Genomic DNA, 12,774 nt, shown 5'->3' with positions numbered 1-12,774 from the left:
AACAAATGTTACAAGTCTCAAGTCTCAACCAAAAACATAAACATTTATTGTATTGAGCTCAATGAATTTTAGGGTCAGACCCCCCCCATGATGAAGAAAAAGATCTGAAGGCCAATAAAGATTGACAATCCTGCCCGATCATTCTATCCTTTCTTCTATCCTTTGTCTCTTCTTTTGGACTGAACGGACCCTGCAGTCTATTCCACCTCACCTTGAGAGAGGCAAATCCGTCAGTTACTTTTTCTTGCTTGACTCATCTCAATCACCTGCTTCTCAATGGACATCACATCTAGGTGATGCTTTGGCCTGTTGTCCTTCTCAGCCAAGTATGTTTAGCTTAAAGGCAGCATTAGTCTTAAACCTTTGCTTTAATATCAACACATATGCCGACCAAAAGCTTGTATCGGCGAACGCACTCGTGCATCGGCCAATATCGATGCAATACCAGTAAAAAATGGAAATATCGGCCGAATATATCAGCCGGCTGATGTATCGTAACTAGTTTTGATGTGACAAGTCCTAAAGGCAGTCTGTCAGATACAAATGATAAATGTCAATGATTGTCCACAGTTAGACATATTTAATAACGACGTCACATTAAAGCTGTTATATTTTAACATCTTTGGTGAGTTAATGCTTTCACTGTGTTTGTGCCTCTTCAGGATATTGCAGATCCATTTTTTGCGTACTGTAAACAGCACGCAGACCGCTTTGACAGGAAGTGGAAAAGGAAGAATTACCTGGCTTTACAGTCGTATTGTAAGGTCTCTCTGCAGGAGAGGGAGAAACAGCTCACTCCTGAGGCTCAGGTAAGATATCACATGTTTGGAATTCCAGTTTCAAGTAGAGACTGTTAGTGTCTGTCAATGGTTTTCATTTACTTGGTTTCAAGTTCTCTATAAAGTTGGCATTATTTCTCTTAACGACAAGCTGAACTTTCTGTGTCTAACATCAGGCCCGAATCACCACCCGCCTGCAGCAGTACCGGGCAAAAGCAGAGCTGTCCAGGAACACCCGGCCTCAGGCGTGGGTTCCCCGAGAGAAACTGCCGCGACCTCTAACCTCTAGTGCCTCAGCCATCAGGAAGTTGATGAGAAAGGCAGAACTGATGGGCATCAGCACCGACATTTTCCCCGTGGACACGTCCGATGCCAACGCCAGCATGGACGGACGCAGGAAACACAAGCAGCCCGCTCTCACAGCTGACTTCGTCAACTACTACCTGGGTGAGGAAAGACACAGTCAATTCAGTCACTGCTATCACGGTATCATTTGATGGTAATAGGATTTGTTAAATCTAATGCGCATGAATAATGTTGGGTATCATAATTGTAATTTTAAAGAAGCTAAAAGCATTTTACTATTTATTTTCCTACTGAATAGGTTTCACTATGGTTCAGTTATTGTGTGAGTGCTGCGTAAAGATGTTTTCTCCTCAAATAGATGGCACCATGTCAGTAACCTTGAGAGTTCACTCCATTAGCTCGCAGCAGAGAGCCTATCTGCCATCAGTACACCCTCTCATGTGCTTTTTCCTGTATATAGATTGTGATCGTGGTACTATTGATTTTTGTCCCATTGATATTCAGAGCGGAACATGCGAATGATCCAGATCCAGGACAACATCTCAGAGCAGAAGAACCTAAAAGACAAGCTGGAGAGCGAGCAAGAAAAACTGCATGTGGAGTACAACAAGGTGAGAAGTGCGACTGAAACCCAGGACCCACAGTCCTCATTTCTGAGTAATGAGTCAAGTGCTCGAACACACAAACATTTTTACATTTTGTTTGTGCTAATCCTTTCATAAGAGATTATTAGGCTGTTGAAATGATTCCACTAACAGTAACTGCATGAATAAAAATGAATCACATATTGTAGCCGTGTCATTTATGATTTGTAGTAATAAGCTGCTTTTAGTAATCAAATTGAGCACAAATTGAATACTTGTAAATGATTTTTCAGGGTTATTATTTCCAGCTGTGTGTGTGGAAACAGAATTTGATTTTAAATCCATTTAAAGCTGTCAGTGATATAAACATTTAGAAACTGTAACTACCTACCTGTAAGCTTGACGCTGTGAGCCCTGTCTAGCTGACATTAGGCAAGTGAAGTGGTACTTCGTTGTAGATAACCATTATCTGCTAAACGTTATCATTTGTATGTTGACAGCTGTTGTGTCAGTCTGCTTAGATTAAGTCCAACACGTTGCCTGTATACTATATGTTAATTTGAAGGTTAAAGATTAGGGCAAATAATTTGGACATAGCCATGTTCAATGTGAATTTCAAGTATTGTAAGAAGGATCGACATTGTTGTATTAATATTATTATTATTATTATTATTGTTGTGTTCAGTGTCCATTAACAGATGTTTCATTTTTGATATTCATAGCTTGTGCAACTATTTCACCGCGTATCATTCAAAATGTTTTGATTCGATTCCTCGGTTTCAACATTGGTTCTAGAACGATACTTTTTCGATACCAGATGCTTTAAAACCAACTTAAACAACAACAAAAATACACTGGTATTACAGTAAATATAGAGAGCTACAAGATGTAGCTAACGTTAGGTTAAAACAATATTTCTTATAGACTCACGTTACTTCTCGACCCAACGTTCAAGCCAGTCACCGATGTTCTGTTTGTGCTGGATGTGCTGGATGACGGAGAAGCTGCTGATGGGGGAGAGAATTTAAAAGTCTGCTTTTAAATTGATGCCGTGCATCGTCAAGTGTTTCATTAAGTTTGTCGTATTCCCGTCCCTTGCTGCTACATCCTTGGCACAAATGTTGCATTTTGCCTTATTTTAATCCATCCTAACAAAGGGGAGCCACACTTTAGATTTCTTTGGGATGACGCTAATTTTGACTCTAATGTAAACAATTGACAGTTTATTAGTGTCTTGCTTCTATAGTTTGAAGTTTGAATGATTATTTGCTTGCAGACACTAAGATTTACTTACTTGGATATTGGAATTTGGCGCCAAAAGATGATTTATTTTTTGACATCCGATAGAATCGGCGATTACGTTCTGTGCTAGAAATGTATCAAAGTTCGATACCCAGCCCTAGATGGGTTCATTAGCTTTAGTGTGCAACGTGAACTTACTAAATCCTACATGTGCCTTTCTTTCATCTCTCTACTAATATGCGACCTCTGCGGAGGCTGCCACTCCATCTGTCAACACATGAAGGGGAATACAATGGGCAAATGAGTAAAAAGGGACAAGAGTTAATGTTGCGTTCAGTCTTCTGCCGTGCGTGTTAAGCGTTATTAATGGAGTGTGTGTTGCTAATTGCACCGCCTGAGTTGCTCTTACATGACTTTGGAGACCGTGGAGAAAATGCTGGTGGAGGAGTATCACTGCACGATTGGCTTTGATTGATTTATACCAGTAGTAGAAACCAGTGCGAGGTTTTCTCATTGCACGATCCAGCTCTTGAAGTTCTAATAAAGTCACAATATTAAGTAGTTACGCCAACTGCAAAATGAATTGAATGGTTACCTGCTGCCTCAACATTGACCGTGTTCACATTATCTTTTATTAGGCAGTAGTCAGTTTTACGCAACCTGTGACCCTTTCTGCTGTCCAGCCCCTGTGACCATGAATCCATGGAATAAAAGCTAGGAAGTCATTTGTTTTATCAAATAAGCTGCGGTGAGGTCGGCTGTCTGTAATGTGTAAACCAGAGGGATTTAATCTCAGGCTTCAGTGCTGCTTCAAGTCTGGTAAATTTAAATGTAAAAAATTATAACTATTGACTTGCTATTTAATAGTGAAAATGAGCATTCATTCACCATGTATATTACTTTATATTTATTGTATAGTCTCTGTTCAAGCTGAGTATTTTGCAATTTTGCTGTGTCATTTACTTAATTTGCAAACATATACTCACTCAAGAAAACGGACTCGGTACAATCATTAATGCCCTTGCCTCATGTTTTCTTCTGTCTCCCGCTGTAGCTCTGCGAGTTCCTGGAGGAGCTGCTGAATGTGAATGGGGAGCTGCGGAGTGAAGGCCAGGCCATCTGGACTCTGCTGGGGGGCATCCTGGGCCAGGTACTATCACATGGTTGTCTTTTAAATGTCGTCTTCCCCCTCCCTGCAGCGCTGACAACTTATTAAAAATAAGTTTGCAGTTACAGATTCGTAGCGTAGCAGTGATTTGTGATGGATGGTTTTTGACATTTCGGTGGGTGATACTGCAGCCTGCTGTTTATGAAGTCCTTTCATTTTACACTAACTGATTGTCCTGTCATTTGCCGTGAAGTCGCACCTGACCGTGTAGGTAACAATCTGCCTCCTGTTCCTATGGCAACCGCGACCCAAGATGTGCCTGCGTTGCTGATGTGTTGTTTAATGAATGTGAATTGAAAACTGTTTGTTTTTGTTGTTGCTGCTGGAATAATGAATAATGACAGACAGGAAAAACTTGAAATTGCACAAAATCATTGAGAGGGTGTAAAAATGAAGGAGCAACATTTCTTAAAACTCCAACAGACCTTATAAACAGACAATTGAATTACTAAATCATATCAAATGAATGGTCAGTATGAATTTTTAGTTCAGTAAAATATTGTTGTTTGAGCTTCCCCTCCTTTTTCATTCAGTTTACTCTTATGTTATTATATGTTATAGTCTTACTGTTATTGATTTTTTTTTCAGGTTTTTTCTTAGTCATTCTCCCAGTCACCTTGTTAGCACTAGTAACACTAAATAAGTAAGAAGTTCTCTTTTTATTTAGTCTTTTGTGGATACACATGCTACCTAGCAAGCTGGCTAACTAGCTTATGATAACTGTAAATGACAAACTAAACGGAAATAACTCCCTATGTTTTGTTCTCAGTTTGACTCAATCACAAGGCACAAACACACCCCCAGACACAAATACATCATTGGCACATGTATTACTTGAATCACCTGAGACTTCACCTCAGAGAAAACAACTAAGTCTGGTATTTAATGTAAGATTATTGAAGATTGGAGATTAATAACATATCCATTTTATGGCCTGGGACAACGTACTCGCTCCCTTTGGCTTTTATGTATAAGTACCAGCTGAATCCATAAAGTACTTTATTAAAAGTGTGGTCATTGAGAGCAAGGGCCGTGTAGATAAATGGTCAAATGATGTTAATGTGGTGGCGAGGCAGCAGAATGGACAGAAACTTGGGAGACTGTCAGTGCATCGGCAATGACCACCATAAATCACCTAATTATGAACATCCACGGTTTAAGTAGCAACATCAGTCACAGTACCGCATGCTTTTGTGTCATCTATCTGCCACATTTTCGTCTCCTATTTGTCATCCTGCCTGTGCATTTGCAGAAATTATTGATGTCCCCAACTGGGACTCTCATCATTCTTCCAGTACACAGTCAGTGCTTTTGTTCCTGATGCCCCTTAAAGTTTAACAGTCCTGGCAACTTCACAAGAAAACACTCAAAAGACATTTTCCACAAATCTCTATAAAAACAGCATGCTGTTTAAACGGCTACCGCGCTGCAGATATCATAACAGGGATACGTGTTACCACTTTCTCAAAAAGCAAACAATAAAAACTGGGGAGCAGAAACAGAAAAAAAAGAAGCATCGATTCATCTACTAGTTATTTACATTTCCTACATTGTACCATTTTTGACAAGTGAACAAAATACCTCTGTGAAGTTTAGCTCAAAAGTAAAACTCAAATCCATAATTTAAATGGTGACAAGAATATTTCATTACAGTCTGAACATAGCATGTTGTGCACTTAATGTGGCAAAAGCTACCATTAGTGCGCACACAAGGCACGCCATTAAACATACATGAATTTTCCTGTTGAATCCCTTTGTGTTTGCTCTTGCATCCTACAACAGAACATTTGGCGTCTTTGCGTAGAAGCACCTCTACGTTGCTTCACTCTCTGCCTGTATCTCAGCGAGGGTTGCACACAGAATTTTTTGAGCCTTCTGCCATTATTGCTGCCAAGCACACACATCCTCAGAAAGCAGTGGAGAGATTCTTGCATCCCAGAGTCTAGTATTAGATCAGAGAACTTCAGATAACAGGGGCTTTAGGGTCCAAAGATGACGGTGTCTGTGGATTAGTCTTCCAGCAGAAGCGCACAACTTGGAGAGATACTTACGCAGGAGCCTATTTGCTTGTTCCGAGCTGTTTTCAAATACGTTTTGAACCACTGTTTGATATGTATTATTTTACTCAACTTTCAATATGATGAAAACGCTCTCAGCCACAGAAAATACCCAGTTTACTCCTGCACTATGATGTTGGAATGAGTGGTCCCCGAGGATACGACAATTTGGCAGGAAGCCAGACAACCTAAAGCCAGTCTGTTTACCTTAGTGTTCCAACTCACTATTTATAGCCTGAACCTTTCAACTTCTTCATCTGTCTGATAAAGCGTGTTAACAATGCTGAAACTACACCATATCAGCAGCGGAGACACTTTTTTCACCGGTTAGATGCTGACGGACTGCAATCCAGGTTAAAGAGATAGCCTCGGAAGGCCCTTGTGCTTTGGTCACCCATTTCCCATCTATCAGGTTTTCCCTGCGGGGACGATCCCTCGGTGCTGCAGGCAGAGCGAGCAAGCTCAGATTAGAGCTTCCTGAGGGAAAACCTTGTCTGTTTAGCGACAGAATCAGTCCCTACGAGATAAGTTTTCTAATTAACCTGCGTGGCAGCACCTGAGATGGTGGGAAAAAGTAACTGGCTATCTGCTGCTGCCTTTTACCTGCCACATTCAACAGGCTCCGTTCTTCACAACTCTGCTGTGAGCGGACCTTTACAGCAGTGCGAACATTATTTAGACAGCCAATCTCACAGGCAACATAAAGTAGACGCTCAGTAAACCGTCACTTGGCTCTTTGTTGCATCTTTATCAAATCAGCCTGACCAACCTGACCTTACCAACACCAGTCTACAATTTGCCTTTGAGGCTATTCAGTGTGTTTGCCCACTTAAGAATAACTAGTTTGGACAAATTAAAAATTTCTGTGATTTCACTGGTCCATTGACCAGTTAATTTAAAGGCCTATTTCAACCAACATACAAAATAATAATCCTTTCTGAAGATATACTGTATATATTTATTAATACATTATATGTAAAATGCAATTACTCTTATTGAATCAATTAAGTCAGTAACTACCAAATCACAGCTTCTGATCATGTAAGGAATTTGCTTTCAGCTTTTAACCCATTCAAGCAAGCAGACTTAGAGCAGTGGGCAGCCATGCAGTGCACCCAATGAGCTGTCTGGTGGGGTGTTAGGTGCTTGCTCAAGGCACTTTGGTCATAAACACAGAAAGGATCCAACCACTGACCTCACAGCCCAAAGGCTGCTTCTGTAACCACAGCCCTCCATGTACACCAACTAATGCTACATCAGAAAACCAATGAGCATTGTTCATTGGTGCAACTGTACCATGCATTTGTCTTGAACAACGTTAAATTAGATTCTCCTACCGTTACTGCACATGAAAATAAAAATTATGGCATATATGTCAACCGCTACTGATTGGCTACCCACCTAATAATGGACTTCCATGAACAAACTGAAGTTTGCTGTCTTCAACACAATGAGAGATGACATTTAAAGTTCAACAGAAACTTACATGTCCAGCAATGGAGTCCTCTTTACTCTCCAACCCCTTCTATTGACTGTTCTATAGAAGAAACGGTTCTTAAGTAATCAATAAGCTGTTACTGATTCCACCACTGTTTGTCTGAAGTTATATACATGGGGTTAAATCTCTGACATGTTTTTTCTTTTCTTTCTTGTTTTGGTAGAAACTAAATACCCCAGCAATCCTGAAAGCCCCCAAAGAGAGGAAGCCCAACAAGAAGGAGGGAGGATCCCCAGGGAAGTCAGCAAGCCTGCCAGCTATCCTCTACAGGTGAATGCATAATGTCTTGAGAGATGCTAGGGCAGGGAAAGAGAGGATTAAAGAAAAAATGTCAAATGATGAAGTATGATAGTCAAATCAGACTGTGCTTAAATATCATAAAATGCCAGAGGCAGAAGCAACGTGCCCTGCTGCATATGTCCATCATTGTTTTTAGACTAATTAGGTGAGAATTTGCATTTGACTTAATCTCTCCTTATATTACATACAGATGGTTTTCAGACCCTTTTGAGTTTTACGCATTTTGTTATAATTCAGACTTATCTTCAATGTGTGTTGAATTCTTTTGAAATGTACATTTATTAAAAATATTCCATGACCTTAACTATTCTTAACTGTTGGAGAAAGGTGTGGCTTTTAGTGTATAGAACTTTATTAGACCAACGAACAAAACGTTACATGCACTCAGCTGACTTTGCATTTTAAACAGTCTGAGACTTTAGAAGCTTCTATGTCATTTGGAGGTGTACCTGTGGATGTATTTTTAGGCCTAGCTTTAAAATGGTGAGAAAATCATGCGATGTCAGGCAAGACATCAGAATAAACAAGCGCAGATCTCACCGTGTCTGGTTCAGGATTGCCTGAAGGTACCATTTTCACCAATAACAATGATTCTGTTCAAATATAGACTCCCTGGAAGGTGACAATCTCCTAGACTAAACTTATTTTGGTACAAAATGTGCAAATCAATATCAGAACAATTGAAAAGAACCTTGTGGAGAAAAGGACAAACAAATCTATATCCACACTACAATGATTCCTACATCAACATAACCTGAATGGATGCTCAACCAATAAGAACTTCTGCTTCAAAACCACCACGCCAGACAACTGTTTGCTCATGGGATCAAATATCTTGCTTAAAGACCTTACTAGAAATGTCATCTGGTGTGTTTAAAACAACAAAAGGGAGGACAGCATGAGTAAGAACACCATCCCTACTGTGAAGCACGCAAGTGGAAGCATCATGTTGTGTGGTAGCTTTACAGCAGGATGGCCTGGTGCACTTCAGGCAATAGATGTCATCATTATTAAGCAATATCAGCTTCATATCTTAAATCTAAACATCTTAAATCTTTTCCAAAGAATATATTGAGAGAGAAATAGCTGAAGTGCAACAGTCAGGTCATTGGAGCTGCAGTCACAAAAGCCTGACCTTCATTTAGTGGAGGATTTATGTGCAAAATTAAGAGCATGTGCGAGCAAGGAACCTGCCTATAAACCCGACTAAGTTAAAACATTTCTGTTACAAGAAATAGGCTAAAATTTCTGCAACTTATTGCAAGAAGCTTGTGGAAGGCCATCAGAATCATTTTGGAGACCTGAACATGGCTGTGCACCAGACGTCCTTTTCTAATCTGAACTAGAACTTGAATGATTCTGCCAAGTATTGTCAGTTGGTATTGTTCGGGTTCAAGAAGAATATGGCTTTCTGAAAGAAAGACGTGCTAATTTGGTAAGATCATTCCAGTAAGACTTGAGGATGGTGTTGCTGCCAGTGGTCTTTGACAAAGTACTACTGTAGGTGAAGCTTCTGAGTACCTATTGTATATAAATGGTATGTGTATAAAAGTAAACACATCAGTGTAAAACAGCAAAAATATGGAAAACTTGCACCTAAAAGCACCAAAAAACCTTTTTATTTTTGCAGCATATGGAAAACCACCCCATTTGCTTGGTTCCAACATCATGACTAAGAGTACCAGTCTTTTCTAACATATGTATTTTTTTTATTACCTATTCCTTCAGTTGTGGCATCTGTAAGAAAAACCAGGACCAACATCTGCTGGTGCTGTGCGACACATGCAAGCTCTACTATCACCTGGGCTGCCTGGAGCCACCGCTAACACGAATGCCGAAGAAGACAAAGAATAGCTACTGGTAAGAGGCAGGGAGACGCACGGCTCATGTGTTTGAGGCGTGTGATTTACATGGGAAAGGTACTATGTGGGAGCACAGGAAGTATTTCACTGTAAGTCTTTGGCATTCAGCCTCTCCACACAACATCATTTGGTTCAGACATAACAAGTACAACAGCATGTGTTATTAGAAATCATACAGGCTGTTCGGTTACTACGTGAATAAATCAGGTCGTGGAGAGGAGCCAGCAATCGTTAACTCGGAGAAAACACTAGCGTATCAGCGCAGTGCTCTTGGAGGTCTGAGACTATTCTTCGTAACACGTTTCACAAGGAACACAGCAGAGACAGTACAGAGAGTCATTATGAGGTATATGGATGTATGTTCTTTACTGTTAATTTGGGTATGATAGTTACTTATTCACTGAGCAGTAGTATATGACTTTTTGATGGGGTAGTTTGTGAAACCCTAGTTTGCAGCGTGAGCTGATGTAAGCACATTTTAGTTTGTTTATGTTTTGATGTCTGTCTGCTTTCAGTGTATACAATGGCACTTAACATTTCTGCATGAAAATGATTCAAAACATCAGCAGATTTTCACAAGTCCTGAAAGCAGACGGAGAGAAGCCAGTCAAACAAATAACACTAAAACATTACACTTGTGTATAAATTAGTCAGTACGACATATCTGTGAGTGCGTTACTAGGATTACGAGTTAATGTCAAGGCCAGGTTAGAGTTCTGCTCTTCATAAGTGTTCTTAATGTTGTTTGTGTAAGTGTAGGGACGGACAAAGGAGTTCTACAGGAAAATATCAGGACATCTGTCTGTGAGTTGAATCTTAAAAAGAACCAGGTTGGGCAGCAAGAGGAAGAGCCCAAGTGCACATGTTGTTAATGGTTAAAGAAGAACAAAATTAGGAATGGGCTTAAATTCCTCCAGACAACAGATCAACAGCTACCAGAATGTTTTAGTTGCTGTGTTCTTTGTCTACTTCCAGCACTCATGTGATCTGATCTGAGTCATTATTTCCGTAGAAATGTAGAAAATTCTGAAAGACATAGAAATATTAGACATGAGCAACACTGTGTGCTTTTTCCTTTATGGAACGTCTGCCCTTTGTCCTTAACCGTGGAAGGAAGTAGGTTCATCCACATCCAAACCTCATCCACAACAAACAGAGCGTCGTCTGTTTCCATTTTGGACAAATGTCTTATGTTGTTTCCAGTGTTTTAGGCCCAGCTTCGTCAAATTAAAGTCCTCATAAGGATCATGTGACAGGAGTCTCTGTTGTACGGGTTTTTAAGTTACTGTTGTGGAAAAGCAGCTACAAAGAGCAGACGAGTAGGGTGTGTATTCGTTCCATCTTGGAAAAGCAGTAATACATTAGGGTCCAGAGTTTGTTTATTCATATTAGTCCTGACATTTGAGGCCAGCCGGTGGCAGCAGGATTATCAGATGAGGGATGCAGAGATGTTGGAAATGTCACAGTCTCTTCTCTCAACTACTGCAGTTCCTTATCTAGAAAGGAAACGAATACATCTATTTATTTTTTTCACATTTCATAGTTCCAGGATATTTCTACATTTAGCTCATAAACTACTTCCACAGTTTGAAGTGAGGAGCAGAGCTTTCTCATTCTTTCTAAATTAAAAAATGAAGGGGTGCAGCTGCTGGTACAATATAGGACATGTTTGTGTTCTGTCTGTCACTGGAGTCATTCACTTAATTTCTGAATAAAATGAAGCTCTTTTCTTTATTGGTTGAAAATTAGAAACCACTTGAATGATAAAAAGCGAGTGCAGTACAAAGTCGGATTTAATTGCGGTGTTGTGCATGTACAGAAAGCCAGAGATTACAGTCTGCTATGTGAATTCTCACAACAAAAACAAGACAGAAGCTGGGTATTTTTGGAAGCTGATTGTAAAACAGTCTGTTTGTTCCTTTAACTTTCACTTCACGCAGTAAATATCTGGATTTTGTCATTAACTTTGAGACGAGACATTCAAATACCTGAACCGTATATGTTTAGTTTTTATTGACACTCTTCTACACAGAACTTTTGTGTGTTATTAGTTCATGCACAGTGTTTCATGGTAGTTTTCTCATAAATTGAGTTTGTGTGTCTGTGTGTTTTGTATGCCTCTGTACACAATATGATCCAGATGGAGAGAAGGGATCGAGTCCACCTTAATTTCTTTATTGTTGTTTTCTTTCTATTGATTAAAGCTGTACTGCCAGATGGGCAGTTATATATATTGATGTCCATGTATTTACATCTCTCCCCTCTCTAGTGCTAAAACATTTTTTTCTGCTGTGAATTAATATTGTATTTTATATATTTCATTAAGACTGTGATTGTTTTTGCTGGGCTGATCTACATTCACATGCCTAAACTAAATATATTCATTTAAGGACAAAAAGTGTCAAATAGCACTTATATTTGCCGTAAAGATTTGTCTGACACTGAGCAACATTACAAAAAGCCATTTTTTTTTACAGTAAAGACTAAAGATTTGGGTCTGTGATAATAAAATCAATACAGACAAGCTCTGTTCCTTCTCCTCAGGCAATGCTCTGAGTGCGACCAGGCCAGCAGCGATGAAGCCGATATCGCTATGGAGACGTTACCTGACGGCACCAAGAGGTCCAGGAGGCAGATCAAAGGACCAATCAAATTCATCCCACAGGAGATGTCGCCGGAGCCCAAGAAACATCAAGTGAGAGGCACGGTGTGTACAGGCACACTGTAAATTTAAATACGATCAGCAGACATGACGGAAACGAAAATTCATGAACGAGTTTGTATGCTCGCCTCCTCCTCTGCTCTAATTTGAGTGTAACTGATGTCACAGTTGGCTAATTGATAGATCTGTATTGATTACAAATAATTAACTTGAGTTCTCATTAGTCCCACGCTCTTCTTAAAGGTTATCTCAAAGTCGCACAGGGTGACTGTGTGTGTGGTCCCCCGAGCACAAGATCAACAATTGTTACAGACCT

At 39.9% G+C, this 12,774-nt stretch overlaps 1 protein-coding gene across 3 annotated transcripts in view; it reads left to right on the top strand.

Moving 5' to 3' along the window:
• phf14 (PHD finger protein 14) overlaps positions 1–12,774 on the top strand; it is a 66,657-nt gene that overhangs the window by 16,449 nt on the left and 37,434 nt on the right. For 2 of the 3 annotated variants that reach the window (XM_047604953.1, XM_047604955.1), the window contains exons 8-14: positions 663–809; positions 956–1,226; positions 1,590–1,696; positions 3,966–4,061; positions 7,798–7,904; positions 9,663–9,794; positions 12,341–12,503. In XM_047604953.1, coding sequence (XP_047460909.1) covers positions 663–809; positions 956–1,226; positions 1,590–1,696; positions 3,966–4,061; positions 7,798–7,904; positions 9,663–9,794; positions 12,341–12,503 — 1,023 coding nt within the window. The remainder of the gene's footprint in view (positions 1–662; positions 810–955; positions 1,227–1,589; positions 1,697–3,965; positions 4,062–7,797; positions 7,905–9,662; positions 9,795–12,340; positions 12,504–12,774) is intronic. The other variant, XM_047604954.1, reaches the window with a different exon arrangement.

Source organism: Mugil cephalus, chromosome 14, assembly GCF_022458985.1.
Source record: "Mugil cephalus isolate CIBA_MC_2020 chromosome 14, CIBA_Mcephalus_1.1, whole genome shotgun sequence".
Lineage (NCBI taxonomy): Eukaryota > Metazoa > Chordata > Actinopteri > Mugiliformes > Mugilidae > Mugil > Mugil cephalus.
This window is presented reverse-complemented; position numbering and strand designations above follow the sequence as displayed.